Source organism: Rhinatrema bivittatum, chromosome 3, assembly GCF_901001135.1.
Source record: "Rhinatrema bivittatum chromosome 3, aRhiBiv1.1, whole genome shotgun sequence".
In the NCBI taxonomy this organism is placed as follows: domain Eukaryota; kingdom Metazoa; phylum Chordata; class Amphibia; order Gymnophiona; family Rhinatrematidae; genus Rhinatrema; species Rhinatrema bivittatum.
Window position 1 is genome coordinate 245,504,246 of NC_042617.1, and position 26,540 is coordinate 245,530,785.

The following is a 26,540-nucleotide window of genomic DNA, read 5'->3' on the forward strand; positions in this document are numbered from 1 at the left end:
ATAGCAGGTCCAACTCTTTGGAATGCATTACCAGACTCATTAAGATCCATATCAAACTCAAAACAATTTAAAAAATCTTTAAAAACACACTTCTTTCAAATTGGATTCAAAATTAAACCCACTAAATAATCAATCAGTTACTCTTCATACATTAATCATATGGCACCCGATTAGTATTGTTAATCATATTAACAATATGTATTATTATTATTATTATTATTATTATTAACATATTAGTATTGTTAATCATATGGCACCCGATTAGTATTGTTAAGTATTGTTAAGCCCCGCCCGCCGAACCTAGCCTACAATAGGAGCAAGCCCAGAGGGGCTTTAAATCCTCTTCAGCCAGGCGCCGCGCGCCGAAGGAGCGCGACAAAGGGGCCTGCCCCTTTGTCTCGCCCCTTCGGCCTGCCCCTTCGGCCTGCCCCTTTGTCTCGCCCCTTCGGCTCAGCCCCGAGGGAGCCCCGAGTCAACCATACGGTCTCCAGTTCCGGTCTCATATCACAATGCCTCTTCAGCTGCCTACCTTTTCAGCTCCTTTCAGCATAACAGCATCACCATCAAATGTATGAAGTCTCAGAGCACACTCCTCTAAAGACAGCCGCATTAACCTTCAATCAATATCCACCCACAACAGAACCTATTCAAACCACATCTAGACAGCTGCGCCCAAGATTCCTACTCCAGACCAGCGCAAACCATGCCAGCTTCACAAACTTACAAAGCCAAACCAACAAACTTACAAACACCTTTCAGCAATCATCCAAACCTCTACTCATTCAGACAGACACCTTCTTTCACCCATCCTCAAACATCTCTTGAATTCCTACAGACTCACTCCAGTGTACCTCCAAAACCCAGACCCAATCAAGCGCATCTCAGACCAAACCTCCTCCAGAACTCCTCTCACCATGCTCACTTACAACATCCCAATCATCTACAACCAAAGGAGAACCCCCTTAACTAACTCCACCAACGTCATACAAAAAAGAATCATCCCTATCAAGACATCACCATTGAACCAACTTCTAGGCCTCACGCTACTCTCAGTAACCCTCTTCAATGCGCAATCCTTAACTAAGAAGACACACATCCTCAATGATTACCTCACGGATACCAACCCAGACATCTGTGCCATCACAGAAACCTGGTTAAAAAGCTCGGACATTGCCTTAACCAACCAACTACCTATCCAGACATATGACATCTTCACCTTCCATAGACTCAAAAAAAGAGGAGGAGGACTTCTTCTAGCCACCAAGAAAGAACTCAGATTGACCGCACATACAATCAAGACAGAATCCAAATTAGAATTGGGTCTAGTCAAATCTAAACACCTACAAATTCTGTTAGTCTACGCTCCCCCGGGAGTTCTAGAAACAGACCCCTCACCCCTTGTAGAATCCATTGTGAAACACCTTAATTCAGACCTTCCAACAATGATTATGGGGGATTTCAACCTCCATACAAATGCAATTCCTCGCTCTACCAACTGTGAAGCCCTCCTCACCACCCTCGGCGCGATGGGATTCACTCAGACCATCAACAGCCCCACACATAAAGCTGGTCACACTCTGGATCAAATATTCATCAATTCTCATTTCACTTGCACAAGAGAACCTACTTGTACCCCAATCCCTTGGTCAGATCATTTCCTGATAGAATCTTCCTTTTCCACACACAAACAGACACACACCTCTTCACACACTTCTACCATTCAATTCAGGAAAGCATGTCCATCTGACATACTCAGCGATCAACTTTCCAAAGAACTCTCTAACCTAGACCTAGCTAATCCTGACTCAGCCCTATCCTCTTGGCAAAAGATTACAGAAACAGTCGCAAACAAATGGTGCCCAATAATCTCCAAATCAATCAACCCAACAAAAAAGGGAAATCAACCCTGGTTCAGCACTGAACTGAAACAGATGAAACAGGACTTACGCCAGAAAGAAAATAGATGGCGCAAAACCCCTAACAAAACAACCCTTTCAACATACAAGGGATTTTTACATCACTAAAGGACCGCCATTCTACAGAAAAAAAAGGAATACTATGCAAACAAAATACACCATTTTCAGTATGATACCCAGGCCCTATTCGCTTACGTAACACAAATCACTAAATCGACCTCCCCACCTATTCCAGACAAACAAGCTCTTTCCAAGGCTAATGAACTCGCTTCATTCTTCCAACAGAAGATCTTAAATACCCTCGCCCTCCTTCCTACAAATACAACTCCCCTCAAGTCAGGCGAGAATTCCAACTCTCTAAATAGACCCAAATTTGACTGTTTCGAATCAATCTCCACTAAAGAGATTGAATCCCTGCTAAAAAGACAGAAACCATCTAGCCATCCGGCTGATAATATTCCATCGAGACTCCTGCTCCTCATCCCAAACTCGATCTCAGGACCTCTGACCAGCATCATAAACAGCCTTCTAACCCAAGGAAGCTACCCAGACAGTCTAAAAACCGCTTCACTCAAGCCCCTCCTCAAGAAACACAATTTAGACCCAAATGTACTAGCTAATTTCAGACCCATCTCCAACCTCCCATTCGTCGCTAAACTAACGGAGAAACTGGTAAACACCCAGCTCTCTGATTATCTGGAAGACCACAAGATCTTACACCCCTCGCAATATGGTTTTCGCAAATCACGCAACACTGAAACCCTCCTCATTTCACTAACAGACCATATTATTATGGGGTTAGACAAAGGACAATCCTTTCTACTAGACCTGTTAGACATCTCGGCGGCTTTCGACACCGTCAACCATACCATCCTGTTGGATCGCCTAGCAGATATCGGCATCTCCGGATCTGCCCACAACTGGTTCAAGTCCTTCCTCAGCAATAGGACTTTCAAAGTCAAAATCAACAATAAAGAGTCACCCCTAACAAAATCAACTCTGGGTGTACCACAAGAATCCTCCTTATCCCCAACCCTCTTCAACATATACCTCCTCCCCCTCGGCCAACTGTTAACAGATCTCAATCTAATTCATTATCTGTACGCAGACGACGTGCAGATTCTAATCCCCATAACAGAATCAATCTCAAAAGCGCTCACCCATTGGAATAACTGCCTTTTATCCATCACCAATCTACTCAACAGCTTAAACTTGGTCCTCAACACCTCTAAGACAGAGCTTCTCCTCATCTCTTCAAATGATAACAATATCTCCCCACCATCACCAAACAACTCTCACATTACCTATAAGCAGGTTAAAGATCTTGGGGTAATTTTAGACAATCGACTAAACCTAAAGAAAATGGTCAACACAACAACTAAAGACTGCTTCTACAGATTACAGGTTCTAAAACGACTTAAACCACTCTTATTCTTCCATGACTTCAGGACAGTCCTCCAAGCGCTACTGTTCGCCAAAATAGACTACTGCAGTGCCCTTTTCCTAGGACTCCCCAAATCCACTACCAAACCTCTGCAGATGATACAAAATGTGGCAGCAAGATTGTTGACCAGTACCAGCCGCGGCGAAGACATCTCACCCATACTCAGGAACCTACATTGGCTACCAGTGAATTTCAGAATTCTATACAAATCAATCACCTTAATCCACAAAACCATCAATCATCATCTTCAACTAGACCTGGAAATACCATTCAAACTCCACTCCTCTAACAGACCAACTAGAGATATTCACAAAGGCACTCTGAATGTTCCCCCCACTAAAGCCACACGCCTCGCTACGACCAAAGACAGAGCTTTTTCGATAGCAGGCCCATCGATCTGGAATAGCATCCCATCAAATCTCAGACTGGAGCCTTGCCTTTTAACTTTCAGAAAAAGACTTAAAACCTGGCTCTTTCACCAAGCCTTCCCTGATCCACCAGACAATTACTAGTTGTCCTTCACCCCTACCCGGTCTGGCACTCTTTTTCACGAAAAATGGACTCTGAGACTTTCAGGTTAAAGCACCGTTTTAAGCTTTTAATTCGTACACTCTATGGTAACACTACTTATTTATTACCGGCCTTTCTTTTTTCCAGCTTGTTGTAAGCTTCCAAGTTCTCTCTCCCTGTTGATTGTAACTTTGACTTATTCCTTCCTTTTGTTATCTTTCGTTTACTTGAATTGTTACTCCAGTTATTCCCTTGTTAAATTGTAAACCGATCCGATATAGTTATTTACTATGAAGGTCGGTATAAAAAACTGTTAAATAAATAAATAAATAAATAAATAAATTATTCATTTTTTAATAATGATGGTTTTGTTTTAAGTTTGTTTATTTATATGATTATATTTTTTGTAATTTTTAATTGAGTTTTACTTTATATTTTGATTTTTATGACTGATATATTTTACACCGTTTTGATTAAACTTTGTTTGTAAAAGCGGTATATAAACATTTTGAAATAAATAAATAAACACTGGAACTTGGTGGCAATACATGCTGCTTTTAGGCAGGAGACCCAATGCTGATGCAATGCCAGAGAGCGCGGGACATGCTTAAGTAGAGAAGTCCTGCTGACATCATCACGGGATGTTTCCTGACAAAGCCCCTTTAAATATAGGTGCATAGTATATTTGTGCCTAAGGAGAGGACCTGGAGGAGCTGGAAGTTGGCAGCGTTGAGCCGCAGTGTTAATGTGCAAGCCGCTTGAAGTGGCCTCAGTTATACTAGGCGGCGTCCTGGCCACGGAGGTGCTGGTGTTGCATCAGGGGGAGTGAGGTGGCTCGCAGGGTTGTCCTGCAAGCCTCTGACAATGACGAAAGGGTTCATTCCAAAGCAGTTATTACAACCTGAAGATCTAAAGCAGCATGTGAATCGGTTATTTATAAGAACATAAGAAAATGCCATACTGGGTCAGACCAAGGGTCCATCAAGCCCAGCATCCTGTTTCCAACAGTGGCCAATCCAGGCCATAAGAACCTGGCAAGTACCCAAAAACTAAGTCTATTCCATGTAACCATTGCTAATGGTAGTGGCTATTCTCTAAGTGAACTTAATAGCAGGTAATGGACTTCTCCTCCAAGAACTTATCCAATCCTTTTTTAAACACAGCTATACTAACTGCACGAACCACATTCTCTGGCAACAAATTCCAGAGTTTAATTGTGCGTTGAGTAAAAAAGAACTTTCTCCGATTAGTTTTAAATGTGCCCCATGCCAACTTCATGGAGTGTCCCCTAGTCTTTCTACTATCCGAAAGAGTAAATAACCGATTCACATCTATCCGTTCTAGACCTCTCATGATTTTAAACACCTCTATCATATCCCCCCTCAGTCGTCTCTTCTCCAAGCTGAAAAGTCCTAACCTCTTTAGTCTTTCCTCATCGGGGAGTTGTTCCATTCCCCTTATCATTTTGGTAGCCCTTCTCTGTACCTTCTCCATCGCAATTATATCTTTTCTGAGATGCGGCGACCAGAATTGTACACAGTATTCAAGGTGCGGTCTCACCATGGAGCAATACAGAGGCATTATGACATTTTCTGTTTTATTCATCATTCCTTTTCTAATAATTCCCAACATTCTGTTTGCTTTTTTGACTGCCGCAGCACACTGAACCGACGATTTCAATGTGTTATCCACTATGACACCTAGATCTCTTTCTTGGGTTGTAGCACCTAATATGGAACCCAACATCGTGTAATTATAGCATGGGTTATTTTTCCCTATATGCATCACCTTGCACTTATCCACATTACATTTCATCTGCCATTTGGATGCCCAATTTTCCAGTCTCACAAGGTCTTCCTGCAATTTATCACAATCTGCTTGTGATTTAACTACTCTGAACAATTTTGTGTCATCTGCAAATTTGATTATCTCACTCGTCGTATTTCTTTCCAGATCATTTATAAATATATTGAACAGTAAGGGTCCCAATACAGATCCCTGAGGCACTCCACTGTCCACTCCCTTCCACTGAGAAAATTGCCCATTTAATCCTACTCTCTGTTTCCGTCTTTTAGCCAGTTTGCAATCCACGAAAGGACATCGCCACCTATCCCATGACTTTTTCCTTTTCCTAGAAGCCTCTCATGAGGAACTTTGTCAAACGCCTTCTGAAAATCCAAGTATACTATATCTACTGGTTCACCTTTATCCACATGTTTATTAACTCCTTCAAAAAAGTGAAGCAGATTTGTGAGGCAAGACTTGCCCTGGGTAAAGCCATGCTGACTTTGTTCCATTAAACCATGTCTTTCTATATGTTCTGTGATTTTGATGTTTAGAATACTTTCCACTATTTTTCCTGGCACTGAAGTCAGGCTAACCGGTCTGTAGTTTCCCGGATCGCCCCTGGAGCCCTTTTTAAATATTGGGGTTACATTTGCTATCCTCCAGTCTTCAGGTACAATGGATGATTTTAATGATAAGTTACAAAAGTTAAATCAAATTTTATCATATTATGATCACTATTGCCAAGCGGCCCCACCACCGTTACCTCTCTCACCAAGTCCTGTGCTCCACTGAGAATTAGATCTAAAATTGCTCCCTCTCTCGTCAGTTCCTGAACCAATTGCTCCATAAAGCTATCATTTATTCCATCCAGGAACGTTATCTCTCTAGCGTGACCCGATGATACATTTACCCAGTCTATATTGGGGTAATTGAAGTCTCCCATTATTACTGCACTACCAATTTGGTTAGCTTCCCTAATTTCTCTTAGCATTTCACTGTCCATCTCACCATCTTGACCAGGTGGACGGTAGTATACCCCTATCACTGTAGTCTTCCCTGACACACAAGGGATTTCTACCCATAAAGATTCAATTTTGTATTTAGTCTCATGCAGGATGTTTATCCTGTTGGACTCTATGCCATCCCGGACATAAAGCGCCACACCTCCTCCCGACTGCTCCTCTCTGTCATTGCGATATAATTTGTACCCCGGAATAGCACTGTCCCATTGGTTTTCCTCTTTCCACCATGTCTCTGAGATGCCATTTAAGTCTATGTCATCATTTACTGCTATACATTCTAATTCTCCCATCTTACTTCTTAGACTTCTGGCATTAGCATACAAACATTTCAAAGTTTGTTTTTTGTTTGTATTTTTATTCTGCTTTTTAATTGATAGGGATAAGTTAGAATTTTTTAGCTCAGGTGAGTTTTTAGTTACAGGCACTTGGACTACTTTTCTAATTATTGGAACCTCACTGTCGGGATGCCCTAATTCTAATGCATCATTAGTATCCTTTAAAGATACATCTCTCCGAACCATGCGCTGCTGAGCGACTGTCGGCTTTCCCCTTTGTTCTAGTTTAAAAGCTGCTCTATCTCCTTTTTAAAGATTAGCGCCAGCAGTCTGGTTCCACCCTGGTTAAGATGGAGCCCATCCCTTCGGAAGAGACTCCCCCTACCCCAAAAGGTTCCCCAGTTCCTAACAAAACTGAATCCCTCTTCCTTGCACCATCGTCTCATCCACGCATTGAGACTCCGGAGCTCTGCCTGCCTCTGGTGACCTGCGCGTGGAACAGGGAGCATTTCAGAGAATGCTACCCTGGAGGTTCTGGATTTAATCTTTCTACCTAAGAGCCTAAATTTGGCTTCCAGAACCTCCCTCCCACATTTTCCTATGCCGTTGGTGCCCAGTGCCCACGTGTACCACGACAGCCGGCTCCTCCCCAGCACTGTCTAAAATCCTATCTAGGTGACGCGTGAGGTCCGCCACCTTCGCACCAGGTAGGCATGTTACCAGGTGATCCTCACGCCCATCAGCCACCCAGCTATCTACATTCCTAATAATCGAATCACCAACTATGACGGCCGACCTAACCCTTCCCTCCTGGGTTTTTGGATTATAGAAAGACTAGGGGGCACTCCATGAAGTTAGCATGTGGCACATTTAAAACTAATCGGAGAAAGTTCTTTTTCACTCAACGCACAATTAAACTCTGGAATTTGTTGCCAGAGGATGTGGTTAGTGCAGTTAGTATAGCTGTATTTAAAAAAGGATTGGATAAGTTCTTGGAGGAGAAGTCCATTACCTGCTATTAATTAAGTTGACTTAGAAATCAGCCACTGCTATTACTAGCAAAGTAGCATGGAATAGACTTAGTTTTTGGGTACTTGCCAGGTTCTTATGGCCTGGATTGGCCAGTGTGGCCACTATTGGAAACAGGATGCTGGGCTTAATGGACCCTTGGTCTGACACAGTATGGCATATTCTTATTTTCTTAGCATATAATCCATTGAATGAAAGGAAATTTAAGGCATTGCTGAGGGTAAAACAGTGCTTGTTATAAAATTGCCTTCCCAATATGCTGTATTTGGACTGAGCAGAGGTGTTCCTGGGGGCAGACTAGAGGAGGAGTTTAGATTTACATGCATAGTTTTGGATTTTCAAAGTGTTTATGTAAATTTCCTTGAACATTTTCCTATGTGCAAATTAGCAAGTGTAATTTGTGAGTAATTTTCAAAGCGAAGATATGCACATAAGTTTGATTGGAAAATTGATGTAAGTTATGCATGTATTTGCTAACTTTATTATGCAGGCTGTTACCAAATTTACCCCTTTGTACTGAGTTTATGAAGAGTTTGAACCTGATATATTGCAGGACGGGATAGTATGATGGAGGTGCTCTGGGTACATCTGAGTGTTTATCACTACATACTGTATTAATACAGTTTTGTTATTGTTGGTAATGTGATCTGTGATTCTGTATCATGCAAGTAAATACAATCCCTGTCCAATATGCAGTAAACTGTATGGCATGATAGATGATGATAAGCAAGGCACTTTGCTGTCATAAGCTGCCAATGTTCACTACTGGGCTATTTTATTTGGCCATGCTTCCGCAGTAGTGGAAGCATGGCCAGGTTGAGGTAGATTCTGCAGCAAGAAGTAGAAAATTCTGCATTGATTATCAACTTAGTTTGCATATTTACATATATTTTCACATTAAGGGCCTGATTTTCAAAGCATTTTACATGCAAAAATCCCTGTTTTATGTGCATTAAATTGAAAATCATCCTGAGGTTTCTGTGTGCAAATGTTTGCATGAAACTTTATTTCGTGTGTACATTTGTTCAGGTGTTCTGGGGGGGGGGGCAGAGTTGGGGCAGGGAAATAATTTATGCGCATACTTTTGATTTTTGAAATTATGCAGGGCAATCTACATGCAGAAAGGTACACCTGCTCCAAAAGCATGTAACCTTCTGTGTATAAATCAGCATATAGAATGGTCAAACTTGCAAATTTTCAAAGCAAACTTGCATAAGTCTGCTTTGAAAATTTGGGCTACAGTATGCAGATACAAAGCTCTACGTGGTTTCTAAGAGGGTAATTTTGCAACAGCCTGCAGAAGTTACTCCAATTTTTCAAAGCAAATTCACTTTGAAAATTATGATGGCATAAATACCCACACAGACTTACACTTGCTAATCTGTGTGGGTGGTTTTGCTGAGAGAATTTACACGCATACTTTTTGAACCCAAAATATATACACACGAATGACCCCCATCCCCCCAGAATGCCTCTTCCAAATGCCTTGAACTACCACTGAAAAGGCATGCGCTGAATAAAAATAAAAAAAATCCTAGCATTGGGGAGAAGGATACGATCAGAGATGGGGGAGGAGAGGGCATTAGGAAGGATTGAAGAGTGGGAAGAGAAAAGAGTGAAATCAAGGATTAGAAAGGGAGAGGGAAAAATGATCAGATGCAGAACTGGCGGAGACAGAGAGAAAGGGAAGGAGGATTCATTCTCTTACCCTCCCTCTCCATTTGGTGTAGATCCCTGTGCACACATTCCCCATTTCACACCTCTCTCTCTCTCACACACACATGCATCCCTAATCCCCTCTCGCAGCCCCCCACCATGATCCCCTTTTGCACAAACGCACATACCACTCGTCTACTTCCATCTTCGTCACACACATACATATGACCTGTCCTCATCCTCTTTCTCGCTTGCCTTCCTCCCTACTTGCCAATTCTCCCCTTCCCCCTTCCCCCTCCTTCCCCTTCCCACCCCTGACAAATCTCTCCCTTCTCTCCACCCCTATTCCCTGTTCAACCTACATCCACTTCCTGGTCTCCCACATTTCCACATCGGACCACACAGTTCTTAAAGCAAGTATTGAATTTTATGACCTTTATTGCAGTTGTAGAATCTCAGGAGAGATGTTTTATAAGCCTGCTGCAACTAGCTCAGGTAAGGCTTACAAAGAAACAACTGCCTAAGAAGCACTGTATATTAAAGACTTTAAACTATATTTCATTTAATGTACTTGAACTATAGAAGTTCTTTCAAAAATTGATTTCTTGCATCTTCTGTGAAAGTATTAGACAATAGGATAGTTAGTAGACAGCATTCTTCTAGGATCTTTTCCCCTATATCCTCTGCCCATTAAAAGATAAGTGGTTTAGCTTCTTCTCTGATGCTGATCTGTTTGATATTATTACTATATTTTTATTTCAGGTCTATTGTGTTTGAAGAAAGAGTATTGCAGGTACTGAAGTGGCTTGATTTACCTAAGACTGAGAGGTATTTACTGGATGTCCTTAATCAATTTTTATTGAAGTTTCCTATTCTGTGATTTTTTGCATGATTATGTATTTATGTTTTATTGAGAATTGTCTATTTGAATTTGTCTGATTATTTTATGTTTTGATTTTTATATTTATATATGCTGATGTATGGAAACATAGAAACATAATGGCAGAAAACGACCATTATGGCCTGTCTAGTAGGGATGTGCAGAAGGAAAAAATTAGTTTCGATTTGGTATTCATTTCACTGGGACCCAAATCCATTGCATTCGTTTCAGGGGGAGAAACCCAATTCGTTGATTAGTTTTATTAGTTTTCCGATTTCCCATTAAAGTTAATGGGGAAGTATTTGCAGCCTATTTTTGGCTGCAGAATTGGAGTTTTCTTATCAATTCTGATGAAACTTCTGGGGAGCAATCATCAGAACGAGAAAAGAGCTCCAAGGTACGTAGACTGTGGCAAAGTGGCACCAAAGTGGCATGAATAGCCTAAGGCACTGTAAAGGGGCAAAGGGATACCAGGAGTGGCAAGAGTGCTTTAACAGAGGTGCAAAGCAGCAGCAAGAGTGTCAAAAACACACCACAGCTTCAAAAGAGAGCACCGATAACAGTTGCATGAACCCTCGAAGGCAGCACGACAGGCAAAGCGGCAAGACAAGTGGCATCAACATCCTACAGCACAATGAATGGGGGAACATAGCAAGCAGAAAGACTAGCACCAACACACTGAGAAACCATGATAGTGGCAAGAACACCACAAGGAGTTGAGTTAGTCATCTGGTGTATGGCAGCAAGGCAGAGTGGCAGAAAGCTGATAGGGGCAAGACAGGCTGGCAGAGCGGAGGTAGTCTGGTCCCTGTGGTTTTGATAGGGGCAAGACAGGCTGGCAGAACTGAGGTAGTCAGGTCCCTGTGGCTTTGATAGGGGCAAGACAGGCTGGCCCCAGGGAGAGTTCCCTTTCCTTTGCACAGGAAAGTGCTCCCTAGAATGGGTTTGCCCCTAGAGTGGGGTGTTTCTATTGGTGTCTAGTGAGCTCTCGCTGATCTTTTAAAATCTGGTGGAATTAGCAGATATACAAACGAGAATTTTCAAGGCAGAGGCGGAGGAGGGTGCAATGAGAACAGCGGTTCAACATGGGTCAACAGGTACTAAGAGATAGGCTGGCCATCTACCCCAGGGAGAATTCCCTTTCCTTTGAGCAGGAAAGGGCTCCCCGGAATGGGTTGGCCTCTAGAGTGGAGCACGAGCCTTCAAAGTGTGGCAATGTGGAGCAGGGTGCCATGCGAACAGTGGTTCAACATGGGTCAAAAGGTACTAAGAGATAGGCAGGCCATCTACCCCGGGGACAGTTCACTTTTCTTTGAGCAGGAAAGGGCTCCATGGAATGAGTTGGCCCCTAGAGTGGAGTACGAGCCTTCAAAGCATGGCGAAGTGAAGCAGCATGCCATTTGAACAATGGTTCAACATGGGTCAACAGGAACTAAGAGATAGGGTGTCTGTCTATCCCGGGGAGAGTTCCCTTTCCTTTGAGCAGGAAAGGGCTCCCCGGAATGGGATGGCCCCTAGAGTGGAGCACGAGCCTTCAAAGCGTGGCAATGTGGAGCAGGGTGCCATGCAAACAGCGGTTCAACATGGGTCAACAGGTACTAAGAGATAGGCAGTCACAGTAATCGAGTATAGAGGTCAAGCCCTTTGAGAGACATAAGGCCTGGACGGACAGTCACAGCAATAGAAGTCTAGCCCTTGTAGAGACGTAAAGCCTGGATGGACAGGCACAGCATTAGAGGTCAAGCCCTCATAGAGACATAAAGCCTGGATGGACAGGCACAGCATTAGAGGTCAAACTCTCGTAGAGATATAAATCCTGGATGGACAGGCACAGCATTCGAGGTCAAACTCTCGTAGAGATATAAAGCCTGGATGGACAGGCACAGCATTCGAGGTCAAGCCCTCATACAGACATAAAGCATGGATGGACAGGCACTGCATTATAGGTCAAACCCTTGAAGAGACATAAAGCCTGGATGACAGGCACAGCATTAGAGGTCAAGCCCTTTCAGGGACATAAGGACTGGACAGACAGGCACAGCATTCAAGGTCAAGCACTTTTAGGGACATAAGGCCTGGACGGACAGTCACAGCAATACAAGTCTAGCCCTTGTAGAGACGTAAAGCCTGGATGGACAGGCACAGCATTAGAGGTCAAGCCCTCATAGAGACATAAAGCCTGGATGGACAGGCACAGCATTAGAGGTCAAACTCTCATAGAGATATAAATCCTGGATGGACAGGCACAGCATTCGAGGTCAAACTCTCGTAGAGATCTAAAGCCTGGATGGACAGGCACAGCATTTGAGGTCAAGCCCTCATACAGACATAAAGCATGGATGGACAGGCACTGCAATGAAGGTCAAGCCCTCATACAGATGTAAAACCTGGATGGAGAGACACAGCATTAGAGGTCAAACCCTTGTAGAGAGGTAAATTCTGGACAGAGTGGCACAGCATTCGAGGTCAAACCCTTTTAGGGACATAAGGCCTGGATGGACAGGCACAGCATTAGATGTCAAACCTTCATAGAGACCTAAAGACTGGATGGACAGGCACAGCATTCAAGGTCAAGCCCTTGTAGAGACATAAATCCTGGACGGACAGGCACAGCATTCGAGGTCAAGCCCTTGTAGAGACATAAATCCTGGACGGACAGGCACAGCATTCGAGGTCAAGCCCTTGTAGAGACATAAATCCTGGACGGACAGGCACAGCGTTCGAGGTCAAGCCCTTGTAGAGACGTAAATCCTGGATGGACAGGCACAGCATTAGAGGTCAAACCCTTGTCGAGACGTAAAGACTGGATGGATAAGCAAAGCAACAGAGGTCAAGCCCTCGAAGAGACATAAATCCTGGATGGACAGGCACAGCATTAGAGGTCAAACGCTTGTAGAGACATAAATCCTGGATGGACAGGCACAGCATTAGAGGTCAAGCCCTTTTAGGGACATAAGGCCTAAAAGGACAGGCACAGCATTAGAGATCAAGCCCTTGAAGAGACTTACAGCCTGGACAGACAGGCACAGCATTAGAGGTCAAACCTTTGTAGAGACGTAAAGCCTGGATGGTCATGGACAGCATTACAGGTCAAGCCCTTTTAGGGACATAAGGCCTGGACAAACAGGCACAGCCTTAGAGGTCAAACCCTTGTAGAGAGGTAAATCCTGGATGGAGAGGCACAGCATTCGAGGTCAAACCCTTTTAGGGACATAAGGCCTGGACAAACAGGCACAGCATTAGAGGTCAAACCCTTGTAGAGCCGTAAGGCCTGGATGGACAGGGTCAACATTCGAAGTCAAGCCCTTTTAGGGACATAAGGCCTAGACAGACAAGCACAGCATTACAGGTCAAACCCTTTAGGGACATAAGCCTGGATGGACAGGCACAGCATTTGAGGTCAAGTCCTCGTAGAAACGTAAAGCCTGGATGGACAGGCACAGCATTAGAGGCCAAACCCTCATAGAGATGTAAAGCCTGGATGGACAGGCAGAGCATTCGAAGTCAAGCCTTCGTACAGATGTAAAACCTGGACGGACAGGCACAACATTAGAGGTCAAACCCTTATAGAGAGGTAAAGCCTGGATGGACAGGTACAGCAGTAGAGGACAAACCCTTGTAGAGACGTAAGGCCTGGATGGACAGGCACAGCATTTGAGGTCAAGCCCTTTTAGGGACATAAGGCCTGGATGGACAGGCACAGCATTAGTGGTCAAACCCTTGTAGAGCCGTAAGGCCTGGACAGACAGGCACAGAGTTTGAGGTCAAGCCCTTTTAGGGACATAAGGCCTGGACGGACAGGAACCGCATTGGAGGTCAAGTCCTTTTAGGGACATAAGGCCTGGACGGACAGGCACCGCATTCGAGGTCAAGTCCTCATAGAGACGTAAAGCCTGGATGTACAGGCACAGCATTAAAGGTCAAACCCTCATAGAGATGTAAAGCCTGGATGGACAGGCACATCATTCAAGGTCAAGTCCTCGTAGAAACGTAAATCCTGGATGGACAGGCACAGCATTAGAGGTCATAACCTTGTAGAGACATAAAACCTGGATGGACAGGGACAGCTTTAGAGATCAAGCCCTTATAGGGACATAAGGCCTGGACGGACAGGCACAGCATTAGAGGTCAAGCCCTTGTAGAGACGTACAGCCTGGACAGACAGGCACAGCATTAGAGGTCATAATCTTGTAGAGACATAAAGCCTGAATGGACAGGGACAGCTTTAGAGGTCAAGCCCTTTTAGGGACATAAGGGCTGGACAGAGAGGCACAGCATTAGAGGTCAAACCCTTTTAGGGACATAAGGCCTGGACAAACAGGCACAGCATTAGAGGTCAAACCCTCATAGAGATGTAAAGCCTGGATGGACAGGCACAGCATTCGAAGTCAAGCCCTTTTAGGGACATAAGGCCTAGACAGACAGGCACATCATTACAGGTCAAACCCTTTAGGGACATAAGCCTGGACAGACAGACACAGCATTAGAGGTCAAACCCTCATAGAGATGTAAAGCCTGGATGGACAGGCACAGCATTCGAAGTCAAGCCCTCGTACAGATGTAAAACCTGGACGGACAGGCACAGCATTAGAGGTCAAACCCTTGTAGAGAGGTAAAGCCTGGATGGACAGGTACAGCAGTAGAGGTCAAACCCTTGTAGAGACGTAAATCCTGGATGGACAGGCACAGCATTAGAGGTCTAGCCCTTTTAGTGACATAAGGCCTGGATGGACAGGCACAGCATTAGAGGTCAAACCCTTTTAGGGTCATAAGGTCTGGAAGGACAGGCACAACATTAGAGGTCAAACCCTGTTAGGGACTTAAGGCCTGGATGGACAGGCAAAGCATTCAAGGTCAAGCCTTCATAGAGACGTAAAGCCTGGATGGACAGGCACAGCATTAGAGGTCAAACCCTCGTAGAGAGGTAAATCCTGGATGGACAGGCACAGCATTCAAGGTCAAGCCCTCATACAGATGTAAAACCTGGATGGAGAGACACAGCATTAGAGGTCAAACCCTTGTATAGAGGTAAATTCTGGATGGAGAGGCACAGCATTCGAAGTCAACCCTTTTAGGGACATAAGGCCTGGATGGATAGGCAGAGCATTAGATGTCAAACCTTCATAGAGACATAAAGTCTGGACGGACAGGCACAGCATTCGAGGTCAAACCCTTGTCGAGACGTAAAGACTGGATGGTTAAGCACAGCAACAGAGGTCAAGCCCTCGAAGAGACGTAAAGCCTGGAAGGACAGGCATAGCATGATAGGTAAAACCCTCGAAGAGAAGTAAATCCTGGATGGACAGGCACAGCATTCGAGGTCAAACCCTCGTAGAGACATAAATCCTGGATGGACAGGCACAGCATTCGAGGTCAAGCCCATGTAGAAACGTAAAGCCTGTATGGACAGGCACAGCATTAGAGGTCAAACCCTTGTAGAGTCATAAATCCTGGATGGACAGGCACAGCATTTGAGGTCAAGCCCTTTTAGGGACATAAGGCCTGGATGGACAGGCACTGCATTAGAGGTCAAAGCCTTGTAAAGCCGTAAGGCCTGGACAGACAGGCACAGCATTTGAGGTCAAGCCCTTTTAGGGACATAAGGCCTGGAGGGACAGGCACCGCATTCGAGGTCAAGCCCTTTTAGGGACATAAGGCCTAGAAGGACAGGCACAGCATTAGAGATCAAGCCCTTGTAGAGACATACAGCCTGGACAGACAGGCACAGCATTAGAGGTCAAACCCTTGTAGAGTCATAAATCCTGGATGGACAGGCACAGCATTTGAGGTCAAGCCGTTTTAGGGACATAAGGCCTGGATGGACAGGCACAGCATTAGAAGTCAAACCCTTGTAGAGCCGTAAGGCCTGGACAGACAGGCACAGCGTTTGAGGTCATGCCCTTTTAGGGACATAAGGCCTGGACGGACAGGAACCGCATTGGAGGTCAAGTCTTTTTAGGGACATAAGGCCTGGACGGACAGGCACCGCATTCGAGTTCAAGCCCTTTTAGGGACATAAGGCCTAAATGGACAGGCACAGCATTAGAGGTCAATCCCTTTTAGGCACATAAGGCCTGGAAGGACAGGCACAGCATTCGAGGTCAAGCCCTCCTAGAGATGTAAAGCCTGGATGGACAGGCACAGCATTAGAGGTCAAACCCTCCTAGAGATGTAAAGCCTGGATGGACAGGCACAGCATTAGAGGTCAAACCCTCATAGAGAGGTAAAGCCTGGATGGAAAGGCACAGTATTCAAGGTCAAGCCCTCATACAGATGTAAGGCCTCTACGGACAGACACAGCATTAGACGTCAAACCCTTGTAGAGAGGTAAAGCCTGGATGGAGGAGGCACAGCATTCTAGGTCAAACCGTTTTAGGGACATAAGGCCTGGATGGCCAGGCACAGCATTAGAGGTCAAACCTTTGTAGAGACGTAAATCCTGGATGGACAGGCACAGCATTAGAGGTCAAGCCCTTGTAGAGACGTAAATCCTGGATGGACAGGCACAGCATTAGAGGTTAATCCCTTGAAGAGACGTAAAGCCTGGATGGACATGCACAGCATTAGAGGTCAAACCCTCGTAGAGACGTAAAGCCTGGACGGACAGGCACAGCATTCGAGGTCAAGCCCTCGTAGAGACATAAAGCCTGGACGGACAAGCACAGCATTAGAGGTCAAGCCCTTTTAGGGACATAAGGCCTGGACGGACAGGCACAGAATTAGTGGTCAAACCCTTGTAGAGACATAAAGCCTAGAAGGACAGGCACAGCATTAGAGGTCAAGCCCTTTTAGGGACATAAGGCCTGGACAGACAGGCACAGCATTCGAGGTCAAGCCCTCATAGAGATGTGAATCCTGGACAGACATGCACAGCTTTAGAGGTCAAGCCCTGTTAAGGACATAAATCCTCGTCGGACAGGCACAGCATTAGAAGTCAAACCTTGTAGAGATGTAAAGCCTGGATGGACAGGCACAGCATTCGAGGTCAAGCCCTCATAGAGACATAAAGCCTGGATGGACAGGCACAGCATTTGAGGTCAAGCCCTTTTCGGGACATAAGACCTGGACAGACAGGCATAGCATTCGAGGTCTAACCCTCATAGAGTTGTAAAGCCTGGATGGACAGGCACAGCATTGGAGGTCAAGCCCTTTTAGGGACATAAGGCCTGGACGGACAGGCACAGCATTCGAGGTCAAGCCCTCGTAGAGACATAAAGCCTGGACGGACAGGCACAGCATTAGAGGTCAAGCCCTTTTAGGGACATAAGGCCTGGACGGACAGGCATAGCATTAGAGGTCAAACCCTCGTAGAGACATAAAGCCTGGACGGACAGGCACAGCATTCGAGGTCAAGCCCTCGTAGAGACATAAAGCCTGGACGGACAGGCACAGCATTAGAGGTCAAGCCCTTTTAGGGACATAAGGCCTGGATGGACAGGCACAGAATTAGTGGTCAAACCCTTGTAGTGACATAAAGCCTAGAAGGACAGGCACAGCATTAGAGGTCAAGCCCTTTTAGGGACATAAGGTCTGGACAGACAGGCACAGCATTCGAGGTCAAGCCCTCATTGAGATGTGAATCCTGGACAGACATGCACAGCTTTAGAGGTCAAGCCCTTTTAAGGACATAAATCCTCGACGGACAGGCACAGCATTAGAAGTCAAACCTTGAAGAGATGTAAAGCCTGGATGGACAGGCACAGCATTCGAGGTCAAGCCCTCATAGAGATATAAAGCCTGGATGGACAGGCACAGCATTTGAGGTCAAGCCCTTTTAGGGACATAAATCCTGGACAGACAGGCATAGCATTCGAGGTCTAACCCTCATAGAGACGTAAGTCCTAGATGGGCAGGCACAGCATTAGAGGGCAAACCCTTGTAGACCCGTAAGACCTGGACAGACAGGCACAGCATTAGATGTCAAGCGCTTGTACAGAGGTAACGCCTGGATGGACAGGCACAGCATTAGAGATCAAGCCCTTGTAGAGACGTAGAGCCTGGACAGACAGGCACAGCGTTCGAGGTCAAGCCCTCGTAGAGACATAAAGCCTGGATGGATAAGCACAGCATATGAGGTCAAGCCCTGTTAGGGACATAAGGCCTGGACAGACAGGCATAGCATTCGAGGTCTAACCCTCATAGAGATGTAAAGCCTGGATGGACAGGCACAGCATTTGAGGTCAAACCCTCGTAGAGACGTAAGTCCTAGATGGGCAGGCCCAGCTTTAGAGGTCAAGCCCTTGTAGGACATAAGGCCTGGATGGACAGGCACAGCATTAGAGGATAGGAGTCAAGCCCTCATAGGGGCTTAAGGCCTGGACGGACACGCACAGCATTAGAGGATTTCCTTTGTGCATGTTTGTTGTGGTTTGATCTGTCACTACCAGAAGAAAATGGCATCTTTTTGATTTATGAAAGATAATTCAATATAGGATGCTTTTACAGCAAGAGAGACTGCCATTTGTGAAGCAAGAACTGTTCTGGAGATTATTTGTGAATATCCAGAAGCTTTTAACTGTATTTAAGCACTTCAGCTGATTACAAAGGAATATGAAGCGCTCTCAGAAATAAGAAAGCCACTACTCAAGTCCAAATCTACAATATCAACCTATGTTGACTTTGTAGTTTACAAAGTGCCTCGGTAAACTATGGGAAGACAGGGTATGAACTAGAGTGTAACTACCACCAGTTTTCTATTGTACTAGAAACATTACTGTTGGCACCTAAGAAAGGTTTCAGGAACATGGCCCATATTATGAAGGTCTGGAAAACTGTTGACCATATGAAATATGCAAGCTCCAAACATCTGAAGTCAGCTTTTTATGTTCTTACATTCTAAATGTTGCAAAACAGGAAAAGAATTTTCTGGAAAGAATTGATGCACAAATACATGAAACTGAAATTAGAAATACTAGAACTAAACTCAGACAGGCACAGAGTTTGAGATCAGGCCGTTATAGGGACATATGGCCTGGACAGTGGATGGACAGGCACACCTTTTCAGGTCAAGCCCTTGTAGGGACGTATAGTCTGGTCAGTGGATGGCCAGGCACAGATTTTCAGGTCAGGCCCTTGTAGGGATGTACGGCCTGGACAGTGGACAGACAGGCACAGCATTTCAGGTCAGGCCCTTGCAGGGTCATACTGCCTAGACAGTGGACGGACAGGCACAGCGTTTCAGGTCAGGTACATGTGCTGATTTTCTCTGGAGCATAGGAGGCAGTTGGAGCTGCTGCAAGGCTTTCAATTGCTTTTATTCATCTTTCCATTCACAGGGAAAATTTGGAAACCCAAGCAAAGGCAAGTTTATTTTCAAAAACACCGGTGCCAGCCTTGAGCGGTGAGGGCTTATGATATCCCCCGTCATTGAAAATACACGTTCATTGGGCACACTGGTTGGAGGACATGACAGATATCGCTGTTATTGTTTATAAGGTTTTGGGTGGACCCTTGGACACTGTGGCTGCTGACCATGCCCACGGGGGGAAGTCCCGTGAGGGGCCACAGATCAGGCTCAGCTTAGGACACACAACACAGATAGATCTTTTATTAACAGTATTGAGGAGCCACCAGAGGTGGCAGTAGTGAGCAGAGATGAAGCCCGGCTGGGCTTGTAGTCCCTCAAGGCTCTGGAACAGCGATCCCACAATGGCTGTGACAGCGGTTTTCTCTCGGCAGGAATCACAGGAGCTGGAGTAGAGGCAGGCCCTCGAGGAGCGAGTACCTGGTTACAGGGAACAGCTCTGAGAGAAGTAGATAGTAACTCACTGATGGTGTAGGTGGTGGTGAAGTCCAGGCAGCGAATCCAAGAACATGGGCCCTCGAGGAGTGAGTACCGGTTCCAGACAGTGACTTGAAAGAGAAGAGAGAGGCCCCTAAGAAGCGGGTACCCCAAATAGAGTAAGTCCAATAATGGAGAGGCAGAGTAGCTAGGTACGGAGAGTGAATGAATAAATAAATAAATAAATAAATAAATAAATAAATCCCATCCGTAAGGAGTTCACCACCAGTACGAATACCTGTTACTAACTCGATTAGCTAGCAGTAGTGTAGGCTTTTTGTATCCGGGATGCGTGATGTCATCACAGGGGGACGCCCCTGAGGTTCGCGCCAAAGAAAGTATTTGAAGCAGGGCCGTGTGGCGCGCACGCCCTAAGGCAGCTGGACAGCATGGCAGGAGGCAATGCTCAAGCTGGACCGGGGACACTGGAGAGGGCAGCAGGCAGACGCCGTGGCAGCCAAATGTCCGTCAACCGCGGGAGGAGTCACCAGAGAGGTAAGGAAGGCGGAGTGGAGATGTTGGGCAGCGACAGTCGTAACAATCGCTGAGCCACTTTGGCTAGGTGTGGCCAGACAGTGGACTTGTGTGCCCAATATGCCAGCAGATCTGTCTGCATGTCCTTTGTGGGCTCTGAGAGATACCATGTCACTGACAGTTGTGCTGGAGTCTCCTTTGCTCGGGTGGGCTGAGAGTCACTCATGCCAGCTGCTTTCTCTCTAGCCCGTAGCACAAAAGATGAATCTTTATGGGCAACATGGCTTTGCCATACTGAAGTGGAGGAGGAGGAGGTACTAGCTGCTGCTGACAGAAAGCTGCTCGTGCTTGGGCTAGCACAACTCTCTGAAGTGCCTGCCACTGTTTCCTCCTCTGCTTCATGCCTAATCTGTCTCTGCCTATGGCGCTTCTGATCACAGACTTTTGCTAACAGCAGGTCCTTCACAAATGAGAGACAAATGGACTATAGTGCGAGTTTCCTTTTCACACGGAGATCACAGACTGTGGCGAGCATGTATGTGTGCTCTTCTGTTAAGGGCCCTAATCTCTCTTGCACCTGCTGCTGCAAAATGTCCAGACAATGCAGCACCTCTGCTGTCATTCCCTCTTCCTGTTTAAAGCCCTCCAAATTTTCCTCCAGAAAATTAACTATAGGGATGATGTCAGCCAAGGTGGCACTTCTGGAAATCAGCTCCTCCGTGACATCCTTGAAGGGCTGCAGGATTTTTACCAGCTGACTCATGACTAACCAATCATGATGCCCTAGGGGATTCTGCACACCTATGTCCATTGAACCATTGAACCATAAATTTCATGAAGGAGTGTCTGCAGCTCCACTAACCTCTGCAGCATCATAAAGGTGGAATTCCACTGGGTGACAATGTCTTGAATGAGACGCTTGTGAGGCATCTCCAAATCAGTCTGCTTTTCTCGGAGAACCTGCCCCGCTTTCACACTTCTGTGGAAGTGTGCTGCTATGTTCCTGCACTTCTGTATTAACGTATGCAGGTATTCATTCTCTTGGTGATTGGACTCCAACCCCAGAGCTGACTTCACTACCAGGTGCAGAGTGTGTGCAAAACATCGGATGTTCTGAAAGCCCCCATCTCATATTGCCTTTACCATGTTTGCACCATTGTCTGTGACAAAGAACCCTGCCTGAGGATTCCTGTCTCGCTGGTGTAGTTGCCAGCCCTCCAGCATCTGTCTGATGCATGCTAGAATATTGGCTGAGGTATGGGCCTCGTCCGTCAGGTGGGTGTGCAGTAAAGCCCACCTCCACCCTGATACTTGTTCACTAATAGAGCTGCTGCCTGCCCTTGCCTTAGCCAGGTCCCACCAGTGTGCTGTTAGGGAGAGGTAAGAGTGTGCAGCATTCATGGCGGTTCAGATATCACAGGTGAAATGCACACTCCCCTCTGCCTTAGCTAGCAGTGCTTGGATGCGACTGCGACTGCGACACTGGTTGTACAGGCTGGGGATGACCTTGCTGCTAAATGTGGTTCTGAAGGGGACTTTGTAATTTGGAACTAAGACCTTCAGCAAATGCTTGAAACCCATATTCTCCACTATCTGCAAGGGCTGGTCATCAAGGGCAATCATTTCCCCAATGCTCCTGGTTACAACTTTTGAGGCTGCCTGCCTCCTACCCCGGGATAGCATTACCGCACACCACCCCATTTCCTCCATGGTGGGTTGTCGCTTCTGCCACATGGCAGGGGGCTGCTGGCCTGCCACCTGACTGCTAGAAGGGGCTGAGGGCGAGGGGTGACTATGCTCCTTTTCAACCACTTTACGCTGCCTGGAAAAAGTGGTCCCCTGACTGACTGCCACCATCCCCAGATGGCAGTACTGTTTTTGGGTGTTGCCTCTTCATATGATGCGTCATGCCAAAATTAGATGTCCCAATTGCTTGCCTCTGCTAATAGCCCTGCCACAGTAATTACACTGAGCAAAACGCGGGTCCTCCGTCACTTTAAAGTGGCTCCAGATCACAGATTTCTTTCGTGATCCGTTCTCATTAGACATCAGGGTAGATGCTGGCACTGGAGCTGAAGTAGTGGGTACACCCTGAGAAGCAATGCCAGGGGCATCAGTCACACTCTGTACCTGCGCTGACTGCTCTTCCTCATCATCATCAGTTTCATCTCTTCCCTGCTGCACTGAAGTGGAGGCTAAGACAGGACTAACTAATCCTCCTAAACCTTCTTCAGCTATTATTATGTCTTCCATTTCTGATAATGAGAATCCCACACAAGATGATTATTCATCGAAATCAGAAGCAAACAGTGCCTGTGTTACATTGTCAACGCTAAGTCGAGTCTGCTGTTGCACTGCTGCTTTTGAGTGTCGCCATTTTGTCTGGCATGACTCAGCCTCCCCTTCCCTCACCTCCAAAACTACATGGTCAGAAACAGGTAGTGGCGATGTAGCATCTTTAAATTTTGTTGTTTTCCGGATGGAACTGCCTGCCCTTCCAGAGATTTTAGATTGGAACAGGTCCCTTTTTAACTTTAATGGGGGACTGGCATTGCCTTTTGAAGTGCCTCCTATGCCAGTCCCAATCACTCGACCACGTCTAGCTTTCCCTGACATTATGGATTTAATGTCCTGCCTACTAGGGGTTTCAATTAAAAGAATTATTTCCAAAAGAGGCCCACTAGGGATTTGTCTTCAGAAAGCACTGTTGTCCCAATAATATATATGTAAGTCTGCAAAAATACCCCCCGGCCGTGCCTGGATGCACACTAAAACTGGGACCGCTTGTAGTATGTGTACACACACTGAGCTTGTAAGTACAAAAGAGGCCCCTCTGGGGATTTGTCTTCAGAGAGCACTACTGTCCCAATAATATATATGTGAGTCTGCAAAAGTGCCCCAGGCCATGCCTGGATGTACACTAAAACTGGGAACGCTCACTGTATGTGTGCACACACCAAGCTTGTAAGTACAAAAGAGGCCCACTGGGGATTTGTCTTCAGAGAGCACTACTGTCCCAATAATATATATTTGAGACTGCAAAAGTGCCCCAGGCCGTGCCTGGATGTACACTAAAACTGGGACCTCTCGCTGTATGTGTGCACACATCAAGCTTGTAACTACAAAAGAGGCCCACTGCACTACTGTCCCAATAATGTATATATGAGTAGTCTGCAAAACTGCCCAGTGCCCACTGATGCCCAGTGAGTGCACTGCGTGTCTTCTTGGCTTAAAAGAGCACAAAGAGACAGCCTGAGTTCAATAAAAAAAAACTGTAGTTAAATAAAAAGGTTGGCTTGTTTGGCACAGCAGCAAAAACAAAGAAATATATTTTCAATGAAAAATTCTATCAAAGTAGCTAGGAATTTAATATATCTCTCACCCACAACACCTAAATCCTGCTTTCAACCTACCCCAAGGGGTAAAATAAGCAGAAAAATGCCACTGCTAGCAGCTTCTCTCAGTGGCACAGAGAGACCATCTCAGATCAATAAAAAAAATGGGCAGTCAAAAAAACCATGGCTAGCTGGCACTGCAGCCAAATCAAATATTTTTTTCAATGGACAATTCTATCAAAGTAGCTAGCAATTTAATATATCTCCCTCCCACAACACCCAAATCCTACTTGCAACCTACCCCAAGGGGTAAAATAAGCAGAAAAATGCCACTGCTAGCAGCTTCTCTCAGTGGCACAGAGACCACCTCAGATCAATAAAAAAAAAAGGGTTGTCAAAAAAACCATGGCTAGGCTAGCTGGCTGGCGGCAGCACTGCAGCCAAATCGAACAAATATCTTTTTCAATGGAAAATTCTATCAAAGTAGCTAGCAATTGAATACAGATTTGAGACAACTCAGACTAGCTCTGACTGCAGCCATCTCCCCAAACCATCCCCGCCAAGAAAGTGCATGGCATGCCACGTGCTTCACGTATAAATAGTGCTGCGTCATCAGGAATAGCGTCACAGAGCACTGAGTGAGAGCGGCGATTGGCTGCATTAGAAAAATGCTTAGCTCTGATAGGTTGCATTCTGGTCTCCTTGCCAACCTGTCTGACCCACTCTGTGACAGGGCTGTGAGATCACTTATGACTCACAGGAAAGGGCTGGTTTTTGCTATTTCTTATTTCAAACGGTTGCTAAGAAATCACTGTGAGCCAAAAGAATAAAACTAATGATATGTTGTATTTGTGGGGGATTGCAATGCATTTCGCGAACCCACGAATACAATGAATATGGACGTATACGTTGCAGGTTGCCAATGCGTTGCAAACGAATGCACATCCCTACTGTCTAGTCTGCTTATCCACACCAGTTATTCAGCTTTACAATCCTTACTATTTGTCCCAAGCTTTCTTGAATTCAGATACTGTCCTGGTCATCACTATCTCCACAGGGAGGCTGTTCCATGAATTCACTACCTTCTTTGTAAAGAAATATTTCCTTAGATTACTACTGAGTCTAATCCCTATCACTCTTATCCCTTGCTTTAGAACCTCCTTTCTTTTGAAAGAGGCCCTGCCTTTTATACATGGAAACCTTTGAAGTATTTATATGTTTCTATCATATCTCCCAATCCTGCCTTTTCTCTAGGAGATACATGTTTAAGTCTGTTCCCATATGCTTTAGAATGAAGACCACCGACTATTTTAATAGCTACCCACTGGACTGATTCCAACTAATTTATATTGTTTTGAGATACAGTCTCCAGAACTATATACAGTATTTTAAATGAGATCTGACCAGGGAGGCAAGATTACTTTTTGTGATCAACCTTATTCACCTGTTTGGCCATTGTAAGATCATCAGATATGATCATCCCCAGATCCCGATTTTATTTCATGCTTAGAAGAATTTCACCCCCTATACTCTACCTCTTCCTTTGCTTTTTGCTTCCTAAATGCATAACTGTATTTTTAGCATTGAAACTTAGCTGCAAGACCTAGATCATTCCTCGAACTTCACTATATCCCTTCTCATCTTTTCCATACCTTCCAGGCTGTCTATCCTGTTGCAGATTTTGATATCATCAGCAAAAAGACTGACCTTTCCCATTAATCCTTCCGCAATGTCACTCACAAAATTTTGAGAAGAACCAGTCTGAGGACTGATCCCTGCAGCACACCACTAGTAAAACTCGCTCCTCAAAGTGAACTCCATTTATCACTACTGTCACCTCCCATTCAACCAGTTTCTAACCCAGTCAGTCATTTTAGCACCCACACCAAGCGTGCTCAATGTATTTACAAGTTGCCTATGCAGAACCTTGTCAAAGGCCTTACTGAAATTCAGGTTATGCTACATTTTGTGCTCTTCTCTGATCCAACCCTCTGGTCACCCAGTCAAAGAAATTGATCAGATTTGTTTGACAAGACCTACTTCTGGTGAATCAATGCTTCCTCTGATTTTATAGGTCATGCATTATTTATTTTTTAAATTTGTTTCTATCTTCTATAAATCTGTCTTGAGCTTTTGGGATGGTGATTGATAAAATTAAATAAACTGAATTTAAATAAATTGAATGATCTATTAATAAAATAAAACAAGCATTCACAGTGAATGTAGCACATTTTACAGTTCTGAAGTTGGAGTGATCCTCTTCTTCCTCTCCTTCCCGTCATTCCCTTCCCCCTCCACCAAAACTGCTGCCAATGTATCTCCTTCTATGATTAACACCACTAACAGTGATGATCCAGTTGATTCTCTACCCCTGATGATGCCAAAAATCAAACATCTCCCTCCACCCGTACTGTTGTTCCTTCACTCCAT

The 26,540-nt window shown here is 45.2% G+C and overlaps 1 protein-coding gene across 7 annotated transcripts in view; it reads left to right on the forward strand.

The window, feature by feature from the left end:
* The window catches only part of ENPP3 (ectonucleotide pyrophosphatase/phosphodiesterase 3), a 329,854-nt gene that overhangs the window by 156,989 nt on the left and 146,325 nt on the right, over positions 1-26,540 (forward strand). For all 7 annotated transcript variants that reach the window (XM_029594399.1, XM_029594400.1, XM_029594401.1 and 4 more), the window contains one exon: positions 10,403-10,468. In XM_029594399.1, coding sequence (XP_029450259.1) covers positions 10,403-10,468 — 66 coding nt within the window. The remainder of the gene's footprint in view (positions 1-10,402; positions 10,469-26,540) is intronic.